Raw genomic sequence first — 18,857 nt, 5'->3', positions numbered from 1 at the left:
CGAGTTGGACATTGCTTTGCAAGGATGTGTAACGAGTAAACGAACTTTTTTTGTTTCTGTTAATTCAGGAAGCTTTCTATGTACACTTAACCCCAGATGTGCGCGCACACCAACTTTTGAATTGGTAAAAAAAAAAAAAAAAATACAGATTATTATTTTTAACTGTACGAGTCTTGTAGACTTTTATCGTTTGATCATTGGCCGAGTCGGGCTTAAAATTTGGGATCAACGCCTCACTATTGCTAGGAGCGTTCTAATCGGCAAGGAAATTCCACGGGGGGAAAACCAGGTTCATTTAACGACCGTGTTACTAACTTAAACTGTTGCGAGTTGTTTTAAGAACTGTGGCGAGAAATGTTGTAAAACGGGGCAAAACTCATGGCTGTCTTGCTTAGCAGCGGGAATTTTGGACTCTGTGGTTCTCAGGGGCCTGGGAAGTGGCTCAGGCTGCTAATGCAGCCTGTTATTAACACACAGCTGCCTGCAATTACAATTACTGCAGGCTCGAGTCCCACCAGGCCCAAGGTTGACTCAGCCTTCCATCCTTTATAAGGTAGGTAAAATGAGGACCCAGATTGTTGTGGGGGCAATAAGTTGACTTTGTATATAAATATACAAATGGATGAAGACTATTGCTTGACACATTGTAAGCCGCCCTGAGTCTTCGGAGAAGGGCGGGATATAAATTCAAATAAAAATAAAAGAAGAATAAATCAATAAATCAATCAAGGACTGTGTCAGTCAGATCCAGCGGCCAGTGTGCAATAAGACAACACAGAACTTCACAATTTCCATCCCACAATTGGGAGTACAATTTCCATTGCTAAGCAGTTTGTTGTTAAGTGAGCCATGCATCATTTTACGACCTTTTTTTTTTTGCCATGGTAAAGTGGATGCGGTTAAATGGACCACACAGTCTTTAAGTGAATCCAGCTTCCTTTGTTGACTTTGCTTGAAAGCTGGCTGGGTCATAAAGATGCTGACAGGACCCCAGCATGCATACTGTTGTGTCTCGTCCAATCTCACCACAGCCGGGGCCTTCTTATCTGCTTCCAAACGCTGAGGAATGTCCTAGTATGCCTCCCGGCCCCAGCCCTGGCTCCATGCCCAGGCAGGCTGAGGAGGAAGAAGTGCCTCCAGCCCCCAGCTCTGGCTCCATGCCCAGGCAAATGGAGCAACTAGACCCCTCCCCCTCCCCCACAGCATGTGAGCCTGAGGAAGGTCAATTACCAACAGCTGCAGACTGGAGTGACCCTCGCTTCAGGAGAATTGATAAGCGGCGTCAACAGAAGGAAGGGAGGGGCAGGCCGGGATAAGTGCTGAGTCATGGAGCCACACCCCATGGCCTATATAAAGGATCTGCTTTCTGGCATTCTCTGAGTCAGGCAAAGTCTACTTTATCTTGCTGAAGTCACTTCCTGGTCTCCTGCCTGCCTTGAGAACTTTGCTAGGACTTTGGCAGAGCTGCAGAGGCACGCCTGATTCGGATTTCCCTGACCCGGCCGTCAGCAGAGGAGTGGGACACGACATCTACATACATAGATACATACATTCTGGTTGCATGGCCATAAAATATTGACAACGTCATAAATACAAGCAGGTTGCCAAGCTCGTGGGCATTGGGGTGAGGGGAGGGGCAGCAATTTCCAATCCAGATCGGACCATTTTTGGGGTCTGTGGTAACTTCAGTTACTAAGTGAACAGTCGGACTACCTGTACATTTTTTAAAAAAACCCAAGCCTTTGCTGATATTTTAATAGTGCCGTTCTATTCCTAGTATAATATGAATTGAATCCTATTGAATTTGGTAGGGTTTATGTCCAGGTACCGTAAGTACAGCTAATCCTCAACTTGCGACCACAATTGAGCCCAAAATGTATGTTGCTAACTGAGCCATTTGTTCAGTCAGTTTTGTTCTGTTTTACGATTTTTCTTGCCACAGTTATTAAGTGAATTGCTGCGGTCGTTAAGTTAGCAACACAGTCATTAAGTGATATCTGGCTGCCCCCATTGACTTAGCTCATCAGAAGGTCGCGAAAGGGGGAATTACCTGACCCCCCCGGGACACTGCGACCGTCATAAATACGAGCCAGTTGCCAAGTGTGTGAATTTTGATCGCAGGGATGCTGCAACGGTTGTAAGTGCGGGGGAAAAAAATGATCGGAAGCCCCTTCTTTCAGTGTTGTCGTAACTTTGAACGCTCACTAAAGGAACTGTTGTAAGTCGAGGACGACCTGTATAGTATACACTGCACCTCCTTATTAGTTCTTGAATCAAGATGCAATAATGCGAGTGACTTTCAGCGGCAGGAAAGAGATCTGCTATTTTTTTTATTTATTTTTTATTCAAAACGTTTTACAAAAAATTAAAATTCTTTTTAAGAATTCTCTCTTTGGATTGATGGAATATATGGTAGTAATTTGTGGATTTTTGAACATAAGGATCTATTAGGTAATATTGTGACTGACTTTTCAAAAGGAGAAATGAAGGAAAGACAGAGATTAATGCATCAAAAAAAATGGCAAGAGACAAAAGTATTATCCTTTGAATTATTAACAGACAAAAATATTACTGTCCCTGAAAGACAATATGTGAGGAAGATCTGGAAGAAATGGGTTGATTATATGTTTTATATCTATTATAAAAGACTAGGTATTTGGATTTATACTGGATTTTGACGAGGATGGACTAAATTTGAATAGCTACTGTAATTCTTGGTATTGAAATTTTATAATGAGTTGTATTGTATTTTGAATAGAATATTTTTGAAAGAGTTTATGTAAGAAAGACCTGGGGGAAAAATTATATGGTTATAGAAGCTATAAGGGAGATATTCTTTGAATTGGATTGGATTTTTATGTTTTAGTTGGTTTTAAATACTTTAGGATTAATTTGTTTTATTGATTTACATATTTTGTTATTCTTAATTGTTAATTTTTTTAAAAAAAAATTTCTTGAAGGATTTTGGTTGTGTTAGGAGGAAGTCAGAGCTAGAGAGGGAAAATTGGTATAATAGTTTTGGGGGAAAATCTTCTTAGCATATGTTTGTTTTATTTTTATCTATACCTTGTGCTTCATCCAGGAAGTCAGGGGAGGAGGGATTAGTGAAGGGAGGGGTTGGGGAAAGGGGATTTTTATTTTTTGAGATCTGCTATTTTTGAACGGATGGTTTCTTAAGAATAAATTTCTGGTAGGAATAGATACCACTGGAAACAGAATTAGGTGGTATTAAAAATTAAACACGGTTAAGAGAGTTAATTCCAACTTCTTCACTATTTGAGATACTTCCAGAGATGTGTTGATTTAAGCTCCCAGGAATCTCGGAGATAATCATGCTGGTTGGGGAACTCTGGGAGTTGAAGTCTGTAGTCCAGGGGGCACTTGACTTACAACAGTTCATTTAGTGGCTGTTTATCAAGTGACAACAGCACTGGGGGGAAAAAATCCATTTTTCGCACTTAATGACTACTTTATGACCCCCATGATCATGTAATCAAAATTCAGATGCTTGGCAACTGATTCATACTTAATGACCATTGCTGTGTCCCAAGGTCATGTGATCCAGCGGTGGGTTGGCCCCGGTTCCTGTGAACCGGTAGTAAAACCGGCGGGAGGCTCCGCCCACCTGCCCAGATGTCATTATGGTCGATGTGCGCATGCACAGAAGCTTCTGAGCATGCGTAGAATTGTGCATGCACAAGCACACACACACACACGATCCCATTGCGAACCGGTAGTAAAGGTAAGTAAAACCTACCCCCGATGTGATTACCTTTTGCAACTTTTTGACAAGCAAAGTCAATGGGGAAACCAGATTCACTTAACAGCCTTGTTACTAACTTACAAATGGCACTTAACAACAGAGGCAAAAAAGGTCGTAAAATGGGGCAAAACTCAATACATGTCTCGCCTTAAAACAACGTAAATTTTGGGCTCAATTGTGGTCATAAATCGAGGACTATCTATATAGCAATAGCATCAGCCCTGAGTGGTTTATGGAGTCAGCCTCTTGCCCCCAAGAATCTGGGTCCTCATTTTACCGGCCTCGGAAGGATGGAAGGCTGAATTCAACCTTGAGCCGGTGAGAATCAAACTGCTGGCAGTCGGCAGAATTATCCTGCAATACTGCATTCTAACCAGTGCGCCACGGTATTAAGAAGACGTTCCATGTTCATCTAGGCCAGGGATGTCCAACCTTGGCAGGTTTAAGGCTTGCAGACTTCAATTCCCAAAATTTTGGGAGTTGAAATCCACAGGTCTTAGACCAGATTGGAGATCTAGGCCATCCCCCTAGTTGATGCAGGATTGAATACAATATCTCTGTTAGTTGCCCATCCAATCTTAATTTGAAGGATAGATAACTTGTCATCTGAGCCTCTGTGGCTCAGACTGGTAAGACAGTCTGTTATTAACAACAGCTGCTTGCAATTACTGCAGGTTCAAGTCCCACCAGGCCCAAGGTTGACTCAGCCTTCCATCCTTTATAAGGTAGGTAAAATGAGGACCCAGATAGTTGGGGGCAATAAGTTGATTTTGTATATAATATACAAATGGATGAAGACTATTGCTAACCTAGTGTAAGCCGCCCTGAATCTTCGGAGAAGGGCGGGATATAATTAAAAAAAACAAAAAACTACTTTGGCTTCTCCCAAAAGTCAACTCAAATTCTACGTTCTCAATTTTTTGAAAGCAGCTACCAAGGGGAAAACCACACACACACATACACACACACACAACACACAACACTGGCAGGGCAAGCAACTGTATATATAAACAGAGAGGAAACCACACTCTCTTCTCGCATTGATGATGTTACTTAGTTGGTTCATGAAACATCTGCAAGAAAGCAACCCAGCTCAGAGAGCACCAAGGATCCCGCAGTCGTCGTCCTGTCCACACACTCCATTCCATTCTAGCACTGATGATGTTATCTAGTTGGGTCATGAAAGGTTTGCAAGAAAACCACCAAGCTCAGAGAGCACTGAGGACTCCACATCTAAATAGCAAAGCTTGGGGAAATTATTAAAAGAAATACAGTGAAATTGTAAACACCGATTCATTTTAGCAGCAATGTTCTGATTTATTGAAAGTGACTGATCTTTGTTTGTTTGTTTGTTTGCGTTGAAGTTAATCTCATGACAAAATATAATCAGACAGGCAGACGGTGGGCTGCCTAGGCCAGTGTTTCTCATCCTGGACAAATTTTAAGAGATGTGGATTTCAATTCGACTGGCTGGTTAGGGAATTCTGGGAGCTGGAAATCCATCTCGCTTAAAAGTTGTCCAAGTTGAGAAACATTGATCTAGACACACAAAGTTTGAAATGGTTTGGAAAACAAACCCAGTTTACCTGAACTATGGAGAAAAAAGTACAAACCATGTATCCCCAAGAAATAGGGGCACTAAAATCTTTCGTCCCCTTATCTCCCCAATATTAAACACTGCCGATACAAAGACAAGTTTATAATAATATATAAAGTCAGTATAATATAGAGCAGGGGTCTCCAACCTTGGAAGTTGTGGACCAACTTCCAGAGTTCCTCAGCCAGCTTTGCTTTGCTGGCTGAGGGACTCTGGGAGTTGAAGTCCACAAGTCTTAAAGTCTTAAAGGGACCAAGGTTGGAGACCCTTGATATAGAATATTCTCAAAGAAAAAAGAAATCAGTGCTTAAAATGCTGTCCTCATTTGCTTCAGTAGACAGAGTGAAAAAGCACACTGAAATATATATATATTTGTTTTCTGAGGTTTTTGCGGGTGTTTGTATGTAGGTCTTTGGTTGTTCGGGTTTTCTCCCGCGTAAAATTAGAAGTGTCTTGACTTCATCGAAACGTCGCCAAGACACTTTTAATTTTACACGGGAGAAAACCCAAATAACCAAAGACATATATATATATATGAAAGCAAACACAAAGAGTACCTCTTATGCTGAAAGAATCCTTTAAAAAAAGGCAGAAATCCAATTCATACATTAGAGAACCACAAAAGAATTTTTTTTAAAAACACCATTCGGTATGGCTTTTTTTTTTTCCCCCATCAACAATTGCGCGTGTCACAGAACGAAATAAAATATCGGTGCTATTGCATTTGTTTTCTCCCAGTTTTTGCATTTTAAAAAAACAACACCCAGAGTTTTTAAGTCGGGGGCATTTTAACAAAGGAAGAAGCTGTGCAAACATGGAGGCACAGAAATGAGAGCGGGATGGGCCCCCGTTTTGTCAGAAGGCTGCTGTGATTGAGCCCTAAATTCAGAGGCAAAAACCAAATCTTAGATTGCGTTAGACGTTCTGATGACTTTTTCTTTCCTATGCTCGTGTCTCTGAATGAGCCTAAGGCGAATCAAATTTCCTTGAGCTAGCATTGCTAGAAGTTATCCACAATGGCTGATAATCCTGTTCCAAGATTTCTGGCCAATGTTTTTCCCGCAATAGCAGGGATTGAACGGAGCTGTTCTGCAAACAAGGTTCAGGCAAATCTATCTAATCTTACTGATTTTTGTAGCAATTGCTTCAGAGCTTCTGGCACCAATGCATGTACAAAGGTTCCTTGTAGATCTGTTGACAAAGGGGCATGCAAGCCATTGTGGCAGGCTCCATCGCCTGAAAGAAGAAAATCACCAAGTGGCCTCTTTTCCCCTTTTCACCATTCTGGTATTTGAAATTGGAAGGAAATTCACCCCGTGAAGACATGCAAACATAGTCCCTCGGGGTTGGTTTTCAATCTTGGCATCATCCTTAAAATGCTGGATTTGAGCAGATATTTTATCTGCAAACCATAGATTGGATTCCTGGTTGCCTCCAGAAAAACATTTTCTTAATCCAGTGATTGCCAAAATAAAATCATTTTTTTTTACGCAGATATTAAATCCCTGATTGTGTCAGCTTTTTCTTCCTTGCAAATCCAACTTGCCCCCGCTTAGAAGAGGGATGAGACACAGCTCATTTGATACAGAAAATATTTTTTAGGCAGAAGTCCAGTCTGTAGCTGTTGCAAGAACCAAAGTAAAGCTATTGCCAGTTTGGAAAGATCCATTATATATTCAGACGCTGTCTGGCTAATTCAGTAGGATGGCTTTATGCATGGAATCAAAACTCGCCACCTCCTGCCCCAATAAAAGGTGTTACACCAAATGAACCATGGAGGAACTGCCATCATCCATTGGTTATTTCTTTTCATCCTTCAGATCTTGGATTGCAAAATACCCACCCCCAGGACTTACTGAAATACACAGGAAAGGTTTTCAAGTCATGAAATTATATTTTTTAATGCCAGGTGGGGAGGGGGAGGAACAGAACCCGTAAAGCTGGGTGGATCTGCATGATGACTGGTGGGGTTTTCACAAAGATGGGGGAAACGGCATAGCTTCTTAGGACAAAGCCAAAACTTTCAGACAAACAATCATAATGCCCTTTTCTGAGATCATGAGTAGATGATTGAATTGGGGGTGAAAAAGTTTCCGTTAGCACGGTTGAGGTAGCAGTCCAAGGATTTTAGGAACAGTTGTGTACGATAGCCAAAATAACCAGCAGACTGTAGCGTTCATCACCCCAATCTCTCTCCCCCAACCCAGCCAATGCAGAGGTCTCCATACCTAGCAGCTTTAAGACTTGTGGACTTCAACTCCCAGATAAGCTAATTCTGGAAGTTGAAGTCCACAAGTCTTAAAGCTGCCAAGTTTGAAGCCCTCTGGTCTAATGATAGGGCCAGTCCTGTGGGTCACATCTTTGAAAAAAGTTCAGAGAACAGCAACCAAGATGATCAAAGTCCTGGAGACCAAAACACATGAAGAACTGGCTGGGGAATTCTGGGAATTGAAGTCCAGACGTCTTTTAAGTTGCCACGATGGGCAAACCCAGCTCTTAATGCTTTGGTAGGCAGACAGAAGTACTACATTACCCATCAATGCCTCTCGTCAAATCTTCAAGTCACCCAGACTGGATATAATTTCTCCCCCCCGTCCTATGGTTTACTATTGAATAATCCAGGAGTTCCCAACTGCGGCCCACTAACCAGGTTTTGAGCCAGACCTGGGTCACAGAAGTGGCGGGTGAATGAGTGACGCTCACACGGAATCCCCCCCTCACGCGCCCCCGCACCGGTCTACAAAGCCGGAAAGGTTGGGGAACTCTGGAATAATCCACAATTGGCCATAAAATAGGCTCTTTTTTATTTGGTCCTCTATCCGTACCTGGCTATTACTTGCTGAAAATTTAGTGGCAAGGTCTCCTGGTATTTCGAGGCGCGGAGCACCCAAAACGTAAAGCACAAGACCCAAAACATGTTTTTTTTAAAAAAAAAAGAACACAAAACATCTCCCAATCCACGCCTAATCATTCCTCATCCAAAATCAAAAGCCAGCCGTAAATCCATGTTTACGAACTCCCAGGGCTGGATTTAAACAACATGTTAAGTCTAGTGCAACGTGCCAGCCCGGTCTTTTGATTCCCTTTGGCATTTTGCCCGATTTTGGTTTGGTTTTTTTTTTGTACGGATCCCGGCAACTGCCAGAATAGCAAATGTTCCCGGCTTGTTTGCAGAACAAAGCAAGCATCACATTCGAGGCGGCCACGGCCCCGTTGAGCATTAGGATTGCGCAAGATTGATAGAACTCTAGACTGGCAGCTCACAAAGCAACTGTAGCTAGAACGACCCATAACAAGGCCTCCTAGGTAGAAAATCCCATCATCATCATCATCATCATCATCTTTTAACAACCCCACAATCCCTTGCGGGGTAGAGTCTGGGCAACTGAATGGAGCCGTTTACTGACCGGATGCCCTTCCTGTCGCCAGTGCGGAGTTTTGTTCAGCAGATACATTCTCATTGTATCCAGAGACAGAAATATCTGCCTCTACCTAGGATCGAACTCAAGAGTCTCCTGATTGTGAGATGACAGTTCCATCTCTAGGTCACTGCACCAGTCTCCTTGATAGGATCCTAGGTGGGTTTCAAATTTTTTTAGTACCGGTTCTGGAGGCGTGGCTTGGTGGGCCTGGCATGGCTTGGGGAGCGTGGCAGTGGAAAGATAGTCTAAAATCTCCATTCCGTCCCCACTCCAGGGGAAGGATACTGTAAAATCTCCATTCCGTCCCCACTCCAGGGGAAGGATACTGTAAAATCCCCATTTCCTCCCGATCAGCTGGGACTCGGGAGACGGAGAATAGATAAGGGTGGGGCCAGTCAGAATTTTTACTACCGGTTCTCCGAACTACTCAAAATTTCCGCTACCGGTTCTCCAGAACTGGTCAGAACCTGCTGAAACCCACCTCTGGTAGGATCCCATGATTAAGTGCAATAGCACTTAAGACATATACCACTTCACAGCCCTCTCTAAGCGGTTTTACAGAGTCGGCATATTTTCCCCCAACAATCTGGGTCTTCATTTTACCGACCTCAGAAGGATGGAAGGCTGAGTCAACTTGGAGCCGGTCAGGATCGAACACCTGGCAGCGGGCAGAGTTAGCCTGCATTGCTGCATTCTAACCACTGCGCCACCACGACTCTTAAAAGCTGTGCAACAGGGCTTATGCCCCACAGTGGTAAGCTTTCCTTGTTCAGAAACTCCCAAGTTGTTAGCCGTTCTTCCAAACGCTCTCTAGTCGTGGAATATAAAAACACAGCCAGGCCCAACGGCTCAACACCAAGCATGACGTTTTTCACCGAATTTGATTCCTAAAATCCTGGAGGTGCGTCCCTTGTAGGCACGCGAAGACAAGAGCATTGCAACCGACAAGGCCTAACTCTGCAGACTTTCATTCGGAGGCTTCTCCTCTGCGTTGTTGACAAACAGCTGCAAAAGCAAAGAGCCCACTATTTTAAGCAGAGAGAGAAAAAGAGAGAGAGAGAGAAGAACAAAAACAGAAGAGTCTCTTCAAAATATAATAAGTAAAATCTAACCAGCATGGAACAGGGAAGGAAAAGGAAATGCGACAGAGAGACCAGGGTTAGGTGGATTGTATTCAAATCTTTTGCGTCAGTTACTGTATTTTTCGAAGTATAAGATGCATCTTTTTCCCACCAAAAAGAGGGTGAAAATCTGGGTGTGTGTCATACTCTGAATATAGCCCTGCCCTGCTTCTCAAAGCTTTCAGAGGCTGAAAAAAGCATCAGAATCGAAGCTTCAGAAAAAAAGCCCCCAAACAGAGCTTCAGAAAAGAAGCTCCCAAACAGAGCTTCAGAAAAGAAGCCCCCAAACAGAGCTTCAGAAAAAAAGCCCCCAAACAGAGCTTCAGAAAAAAAGCCCCCAAACAGAGCTTCAGAAAAAAAGCCCCCAGAGCTTCAGAAAAAAAGCCTCCAAACAGAGCTTCAGAAAAGAAGCTCCCAAACAGAGCTTCAGAGGGTTTTTTTCTGAAGCTCTGTTTCAGAGGCTTTCAGAGGCAGAAAAGAGTTTTTTTCTGAAACAGAGTTTCAGAGGCAGAAAAAAAAAGCAAAAAAAAAAAAAAAGCAAGGCACAGAGCTCATAACCAAGGAACCTGTTGCTAAAATTCACCTCTGGGAACAACTAATTGGGGGTATCCTGGGAGGCCAATCCACCTGCCAATCAGCTTTTTTCTTATTTTCCTCCCCAAAAACTTATATTCCAATGCGTCTTATACTCTGAAAAATACGGTATATGCTAAAATTGCAGATTAGACCAACTGGGGACCAATTTTGACCACACTTACAAGGACAGAGGGAGGAGAAGGCACAAGGAAAGATCCAGGAGAAATTAGAAGTCCTCCCCCATTCTTCTTTTTGTATACGACTGCACTTTACATATGTAATTAGAAGTAAAAACTTCATGTATGTAATTGGAAGTAAAACCTACTTGAGAAAGGCAGCAGAGTAGGAAATCCAATTCTCAGGTCTGGACAAGAGGGAAATGGAATGTCTCCAAAACCTGAAAATTGTCCCCCCCTTAAATATCTCGAACCCAGCTGTTGTTGGTTGTTTTTAAAAAAGATGCCCATCGAGATGGAACCAAGAGGGAACGGAATTTTAGGAATGCTTTTGGAAGCATAATCGATAAATGAGAAAGTTGCTAAGGCAAAGACAGCCAAGAAATTGAAGAAAAGATCTGTATCTTGCACCCAGTGAGGCGGGAGTATTTGCTGATTTTTCCAAGCCCTTTAAAAAAGTATACAAAAACCTAATCTTAATATCGCCCTCCGGTTAAAATACAATATAAAATGCAAGAAGTCGCGAAGATCTGTTAAAGGCTACTCCCTTCCCCTCACATCCGCCCTTCTTTCACTTGAAAATGATAATAAAAATATTTGGTTAGACGGTTTTTCAACGGTTAAATGGACACACGGTTTTACAACTTCAAAGAAGTCCATCATCTGTTCCAGTCCATCCCTCATTCACGCAAAAGCTGTATTTTCTCCAACCTACTTAACCAGGGCAGAGGCAGACTTAACATCTGCCTCTATACCTTTAATTATCTTAAAACTGACGATCTGATAAAGCTTCTTAGATGAGAAGCGAAACATCTTCCTCAAGAGGAAAAACAGGCCAGCTGCCTTTTGAAAAAGCACTTTTGAGACAACTATGACCTGAACGACTGAGAATCTCCAGAGACATTTATTTATCCAATTTATATGCTGTTTGTCTCGTGGTTCGATGCTAAACCTGGTTACTTTTAACCTTGGTTTTGGTATCTTAGCAGGTGCTCTGAACTCTGTTAGGTTAGTTTATGGTTCAGTTATTCTGTAAACTCAGAAAACAAGTCGGTGCAGTTAACTACGTCGGGTCAATATAGGCAATAAATGCATTCTTTGACTTCAAGAAAACAGTAGTTTAAACCGCAACCCTCCAACGAATGGGGAGTGTGGAAAAAATGAAAACTATGATGGGGAAAAGGTGAGAATTGATAGATTGGAAAAAGACATGAGCAGAATAGCATGTTTCTTAAATTCCCCTCTCGGTTCTCTTTGCTGCACAAGCTCTACCCCAGTAAAGGAAGAAACAGCGGAGTGTGATATGTAATGAAACAACAAAGAGAGGTAAAATGTACAGCTCGGAGGAAGCTGTTTCTTAGTGCAAACTGGAGCGTAATTTTTGCTCGGACCTCCCCAATGAGAAATGCAAAATTGCAACGGGGAGCCTTTTAGCACCGATAAGCTGCTACTGCCATGGATTGTCTCTCTTTGGATTTGAAGCCCTTTTAGGGGAGGTAAAAACAATCGGCCTTATAAATTAAGTTGCAGGATGCCTGGCATGGAGCCCATTCGGTCTTTGGGCAGCCTTCTAGAACAGGGGTCTCCAACCTTGGCAACTTGAAGACTTGTGGACTTCAACTCCCAGAGCTTTGCTGGCTGAGGGATTCTGGGAGTTGAAGTCCACAAGTCTTCAAGTTGCCAAGGTTGGAGACCCCTGTTCTAGAATCTATAGAAGCACAAGCAGACAGTTTTATTGCTCTGAAGAATCCATTATTTTCTATCTTTCCATGATCTCCAGTTAGACTGGCTATAAGTGCTACAAGTATATGCGCCCTTTGAAACAGGGTGTGCTTAAAGGCCAGCCCAAAATAGGAGACTAACATTACTGCATTGATGCATTAAGGCCTGGGATGTATTTTCTTGTCATGATCACGGGATGGATAATGCTACCTTAAAGCCTGAAAACCTGTCAACTGATTTAGGGCCCTCAATATGGGCCTCCTATTTTGAAAGGGGCTACTAGACTAGTACAAGATCTCACCTCCGTCCAGTGGTGGGTTGCTCCCGGTTCGGTCCGGTAGTAAAAGCGGCCCACTCATCCAGATGTCATAAGGTACGATCTGCACGTGCGCAGCTCCAGTTGCGAACCGGTAGCAAAGGTAAGTAGAACCCACCCCTGCCTCCGTCCCATCTATGCATTGGTTCTTTTTATCTAATGTTACTTTTAAAGTTTCAGCATTTAATGTTTTAACATTGTAATTCTGTAATTCTTTTATTCGGTTATTTATAACATCATAGAGTCATTTGCAGAGCGATGGGCGGCATACAAGTTTAATAAATAAATTAAAAATAATCGTAAGTACAACCCCCTGCAATTCGGCACCACTTCTGCACTCGTTTTCTAACTGGGTTTAGTACGTTACGCCAAGGGTGCTTCTCTACAAACCTGTGTAGGGATTTAGCACCCACCCCCCTCCTAGAAGAATGAAATATTTTAGAAAATATTTAAAAGGAAGAATATATTTCCCTGGATGAGAAATGGAGAAAGATGTTTTAAAGACAAAGCAGCTTCCTGACTCCCCCCCCCACCTTTGTCAATGGGCCATTAAAGCCTCAGCTAAGCTCACTCATTTCCCCCCACCTTTGTCAACCATCATCTGCATCATAATAGAACCCATCTAGAACAGAAACTCACCACATGGCAAGGCTCAGGCAAGCTTGAGGGACAACCTACAATGTTAGCTAAGACCCCTAGACCACCTGGGAGCTTGACAACCAATCAGGATACTCTTCCTGTGCCCCAGAAAGTTCAAAGCTCAGAAAAAGCATAAAGCCAGGGAGCACACAGGATCTCAGCCCTTTTCTGTTCAGGATCTCAAGCCATGTGATCCTGGCCACCATTAAACCATCTTTCCAAGCAGCCTCCATGTTTCCAGTGTCTTTGTCCCCACTTGGAACTGAACCCAGATGGATATTTCTTCCAACACCTGCATAGGAAGTTCTTTAGCTAGGAAATGATGCTTTTCTTTCACTTTCTCTCTTTTAGAAACATTAAGGTGATTCTTTCTGGAGGATTAACAATGCCAGGTGTCTTCCATTCTTGTACACTTCTCCCTCTTCCGTTGACTTATGAAGTAGCTACAGTTGAAAAGTAAGAGAGAAAATGAAACAAAACTCTGAAACTAGGATCTTCCCAACTCCTTAAGTTACATTATTAAAACATTCCACGATTCCAAAAGTTAGAAAAAGCGCCAGAAAAGGAAAAGATATATTACTCTTTAGAAATCATGATATGTTACCTTTGTCATCAGATCTGACAATACACAGACCTATGTTAGACACGCACACACGGAATCAGCACCTTTAACTGTTTTACCTCTCTGACAGAGACTAGTTTGTTTTTTAAGGTCAGTTTTAAGATAATGGTTTTGAGCCTCACAAGTATTCGGAATGAAACTACAGGTTCTGTGGCTAAGAACAAGAGGTTTCAGATGCACTTTTTCCGCTTCAAGGCAGGAGGCAAAGATAAAAAGAACAAATTGGCCAAATGACCCTTCGAAAGCTGTCCCAGAAAAGTAGCAAGCAACCAGCCAGAAATCCTATTCAATCATTAGAGAGAAGAACGGTCATGAAATAGCTTCTTTAAATACCGAAGGTTGCTTCTCCAAATGTGGAGATCCTAAAACTCCAGATAAAGAGGTTTTAAGGCCTTTGGAGGAACAGGTGAGAGTTTCTTAGGGCGGTCAAAGACATCTGAGGCAGAGGGTTGGACTAGATGATCTACAAGGTCCCTTCTAACTCTGTTATTCTATTCTGATATCCAGGCTGGAGAAGGGAAACCAAGTGGAAATTTCCTGCTCACCACGTTTGCTATAGCGATGTGGTCTTGTGGACTGATAAGCACTCGTTCCTTGAGAGGGACCGTGCCACAGATGATCTGTAGAGGTTCCCCACTCGACACAGCGGCAAAGTTCGGCCCAGCCGACGTCGTTACTCGATGCTTGGCTTAGCAACCAACCCAACGCAGCTATTTCTGAATGAGCGAGCAAGGCAGAAAAGTGGATTTTTGAGGCTTAGCCACAAGGGGGCCCCCATTAGCAAAGCAAGTTATAAATGGAGGCAACCTGAGGTTATTCAAATGCCAGTGGGCTAAATTAATCCTTTGATCAACCCACTTCAGGGAAAGAGGACAACAGTCTAGTGAAGGCTGCGGCAAACGGCAAAAGCTATTGTTCTCTCCAGCTGGGATCTCAGAGGCTTCCCACTGTTTTGTTTACCAGCGGTAACCTTGATACCACGTTCCCCTGCTGCTGGGAGGGTAGTTATTTTAAAACATTTTTTGATCATTATCGTTGGAGAAGCACATGTTCTCTCTATGTTAAGTTTGACCCGTGGAAAAATAATATATATATATATAATGTATCAGTGGTGGGTTTCAATTTTTTTTACTACTAGTTCTGTGGGCGTGGCTTGGTGGGCGTGGCAGGGGAAGGATACTGTAAAATCTCCATTCCCACCCCACTCCAGGGGAAGGATGCTGCAAAATCCCCATTTCTTCCCGATCAGCTGGGACTTGGGAGGCAGAGAATAAATGGGGGCGGGGGCAGTCAGAATTTTTACTACCGGTTCTCCGAACTACTCAAAATGAGTAGGGCCTCTGGTGGCTCAGCAGACTAAGTCTGTCTGTTATTAACACAGCGGCTTGCAATTACTGCAGGTTCAAGTCCCACCAGGCCCAAGGTTGACTCAGCCTTCCATCCTTTATAAGGTAGGTAAAATGAGGACCCAGATTGTTGGGGGCAATAAAAGTTGACTTTGTATATAATATACAAATGGATGAAGACTATTGCTTAACACAATGTAAGCCGCCCTGAGTCTTCGGAGAAGGGCGGGGTATAAATTCAAATTAAAAAAAAAAATATTCCGCTACCGGTTTTCCAGAACTGGTCAGAACCTGTTGAAACCCACCTTTGATATATATGTTTGAGAGAGGAAACCCCATGCTGCCTGCATGTAACCTGGTTGGGTTCCGAATGAAAAGATTTGAAAAGAAGTGAGGGAGTTTCTTCTTTTCCTATTTTTAAAACGGTTGGAAGGATTTCAAAGAAGGAAGTGACAGCATTGAGGGAAAATGCTCATTGATGCAAAAATCTGAAAGAGAAGTTATCAGATGTTCTTTGGAGAAAAAAAAGAAGTCTTCACACATAACGCGTTTCTATACATGGGGACAATGGCCAGGCTACTGGAGCTTCCCTGATACAGCTTTTCCCACCCTGCGATCCCCAAACCGTCAGGAAACCCCCCCACAATCCCTAAGAAATCCAAGTGAAATCCTTGTCGGTCTCCCCAGGGTTCTCTGGGGCAGAGTCAGCACCATCTTTGTCGTTTTCCAAGATGGCCTCGTCTTGTGAGATCTCCATCTCCTCTTTCCATTTCAGGTCGTCTTCTTCCTCTTCATCTCCTTCCGCCTTGAGGTCATCGGGGTCTTCCGCGTAAGGGCCCTCGGTGCCGTACAATCCATCCGGGGACCCGTCTCCGCCACCGGCTTCTAAGTGGCCAGCCATGCCGTGGCCGGAACAGTCAGTACACACGCCGTGGCGACGGGAACCGTGCTTGATGCCCACGCTGGCCGCGGACATGAAGACTCGGCTGCACACTTTGCAGACGTATTTTTTGTCTTTGCTGTGAACCTGGGGAGGAAGACAAAAGTGAAAGCAGGTAAATTAGCAGAGGGAACATGTCTTCAGGGTGCAGTGTAGATTATACATAACATAACATAACATAAGTTGGAAGGGACCTTGGAGGTCTTCTAGTCCAACCCCCTGCCGAGGTAGGAAACCCTACACCATCTCAGACAAATGGCTATCCAACATTTTCTTAAACTTTTCCAGTGTTGGAGCATTCACAACTTCTGCAGGCAAGTCGTTCCACTGATTAATTGTTCTGACTGTCAGGAAATTTCTCCTTAGTTCTAAGTTGCTTCTCTCCTTGATCAGTTTCCATCCATTGCTTCTTGTTCTACCCTCAGGTGCTTTGGAGAATAGTTTGACTCCCTCTTCTTTGTGGCAGCCCCTGAGATATTGGAACACTGCTATCATGTCTCCCCTAGTCCTTCTTTTCATTAAACTAGACATACCCAGTTCCTGCAACTGTTCTTCATGTTTATCCTCCAGTTCCCTAATCATCTTTGTTGCTCTTCTCTGCACCCTTTCTAGAGTCTCAATATATTTTTTACATCGTGGCGACCAAAACTGAATGCAGTATTCCAAGTGTGGCCTTGGTGGATGATCTCTGGAGGGCCAGGGATAGGGGTTGTTCCTCTGCCCTGGTCCTATTAGACCTCTCAGCGGCTTTTGATACCATCGACCATGGTATCCTGCTGCGCCGGTTGGAGGGATTGGGGGTGGGAGGCACCGTTTATCGGTGGTTCTCCTCCTATCTCTCCGATCGGTCGCAGACGGTGTTGACGGGGGCAGAGGTCGGCCGCGAGGTGCCTCACTTGTGGGGTGCCTCAGGGGTCGATTCTCTCGCCCCTTCTGTTCAACATCTATATGAAGCCGTTGGGTGAGATCATCAGTGGCTTCGGTGTGAGGTACCAGCTGTACGCTGATGACACCCAGCTGTACTTTTCCACACCGGGCCACCCCAATGAAGCTATCGAAGTGCTGTCCCGGTGTTTGGAAGCCGTACGGGTCTGGATGGGGAGAAACAGGCTCAAGCTCAATCCCTCCAAGACAGAGTGGCTGTGGATGCCGGCATCCCAGTACAGTCAGCTGAGTCCGCGGCTGACTGTTGGGGGTGAGTCATTGGCCCCGATGGAGAGGGTGCGCAACTTGGGCGTCCTCCTGGATGAACGGCTGTCTTTCGAAGATCATTTGACGGCCGTCTCCAGGAGAGCTTTTTACCAGGTTCGCCTGGTTCGCCAGTTGCGCCCCTTTCTAGACCGGGATGCCCTATGCACGGTCACTCACGCCAGACGAGACGTGACGTCTCGTCTGGATTACTGCAATGCTCTCTACATGGGGCTCCCCTTGAGGGGCATCCGGAGGCTTCAGTTAGTTCAGAATGCGGCTGCGCGGGTGATAGAGGGAGCCCCTCGTGGCTCCCATGTGACACCTATCCTGCGCAGACTGCACTGGCTACCTGTGGCCTTCCGGGTGCACTTCAAGGTTTTGGTAACTATCTTTAAAGCGCTCCATGGCATAGGGCCGGACTACTTACGGGACCACCTGCTGCTACCGAATACCTCTCACTGACCTGTGCGCTCTCACAGAGAGGGACTCCTCAGGGTGCCGTCGGCCAGGCAGTGCCGTTTGGCGACACCCAGGGGAAGGGCCTTCTCTGTGGGGGCTCCCACCCTCTGGAACGAACTCCACCCAGGACTCCGTCAACTTCCGGACCTCCAAACCTTCCGCCGCGAGCTTAAAATACATCTATTCATCTGCGCAGGACTGGATTAGATTTTAAATTTATATTGGTTTTAATGGGTTTTATTATTTATATTGTTCTTTTAAAAATTTGGCTATGTAGAATAAGTTTTTTAATTGTTATTTTATTTTGTATTTATATGTACCTTTTTTATTTGCCTGTGAACCGCCCTGAGTCCCTAGGGAGATAGGGCGGTATACAAATGTGATAAATAAATACCAAGGCCTTATAAAGTGGTATTAACACTTCACGTGATCTTGATTCTATCCCTCTGTTTATGCAGCCCAGAACTGTGTTGGCTTTTTTGGCAGCTGCTGCACACGGGTGGCTCATATCTAAATGGTTATCCTCTAGGACTCCAAGATCCCTCTCACAGGTACTACTATTGAGCAAGTAGTACCTGTGAGAGGGATCTTGGAGTCCTAGTGGACAACCATTTAGATATGAGCCAGCCGTGTGCAGCAGCTGCCAAAAATACAGGCAGTCCTCGACTTACGACAGCTCGTTTGTTGTAGACTCTGTTATTAGGTGACTGTTCAAAGTTACAACTTCGCTGAAAAACGTGGCTTACGACCATTCCCCACACTTACGACCATTGCAGCATCCCCGTGGTCACGTGATTTACATTTGGATGCTTGGCAACGGGTTGCAGTGTCCCAGGGTCATGTGATAACCTTTTGTGACCTTCTGATGAGCAAAGTCAATGGGGAAGCCAGATTCCACTTAACAACTGTGTGTTTAAGTATTTCATAAGGGGATTCTCAGCAGGAACTTTGTCATGAAGGTTCTTTC

The 18,857-nt window shown here is 44.0% G+C and overlaps 1 protein-coding gene across 2 annotated transcripts in view; it reads right to left on the bottom strand.

Annotated features, from left to right (window-relative positions):
- Window positions 1–12,271: 12,271 nt before the first annotated feature.
- The window catches only part of ZBTB46 (zinc finger and BTB domain containing 46), a 65,634-nt gene continuing 59,048 nt past the window's right edge, over window positions 12,272–18,857 (bottom strand). The window contains exons 5-6 of one of the 2 annotated variants that reach the window (XR_009154552.1): window positions 14,500–16,327; window positions 12,272–13,775 (exon numbers count right to left, since the gene is read on the bottom strand). Coding sequence is in view for 1 of the 2 variants with exons in the window: in XM_058178032.1 (XP_058034015.1) it covers window positions 15,950–16,327 (378 nt within the window). In the remaining variant the exon portion in view is untranslated. Of the gene's footprint in view, window positions 16,328–18,857 lie in introns of both variants that reach the window. The other variant, XM_058178032.1, reaches the window with a different exon arrangement.

Source organism: Ahaetulla prasina, chromosome 3 (assembly GCF_028640845.1).
Source record: "Ahaetulla prasina isolate Xishuangbanna chromosome 3, ASM2864084v1, whole genome shotgun sequence".
Taxonomy (NCBI): domain Eukaryota; kingdom Metazoa; phylum Chordata; class Lepidosauria; order Squamata; family Colubridae; genus Ahaetulla; species Ahaetulla prasina.
This window is presented reverse-complemented; position numbering and strand designations above follow the sequence as displayed.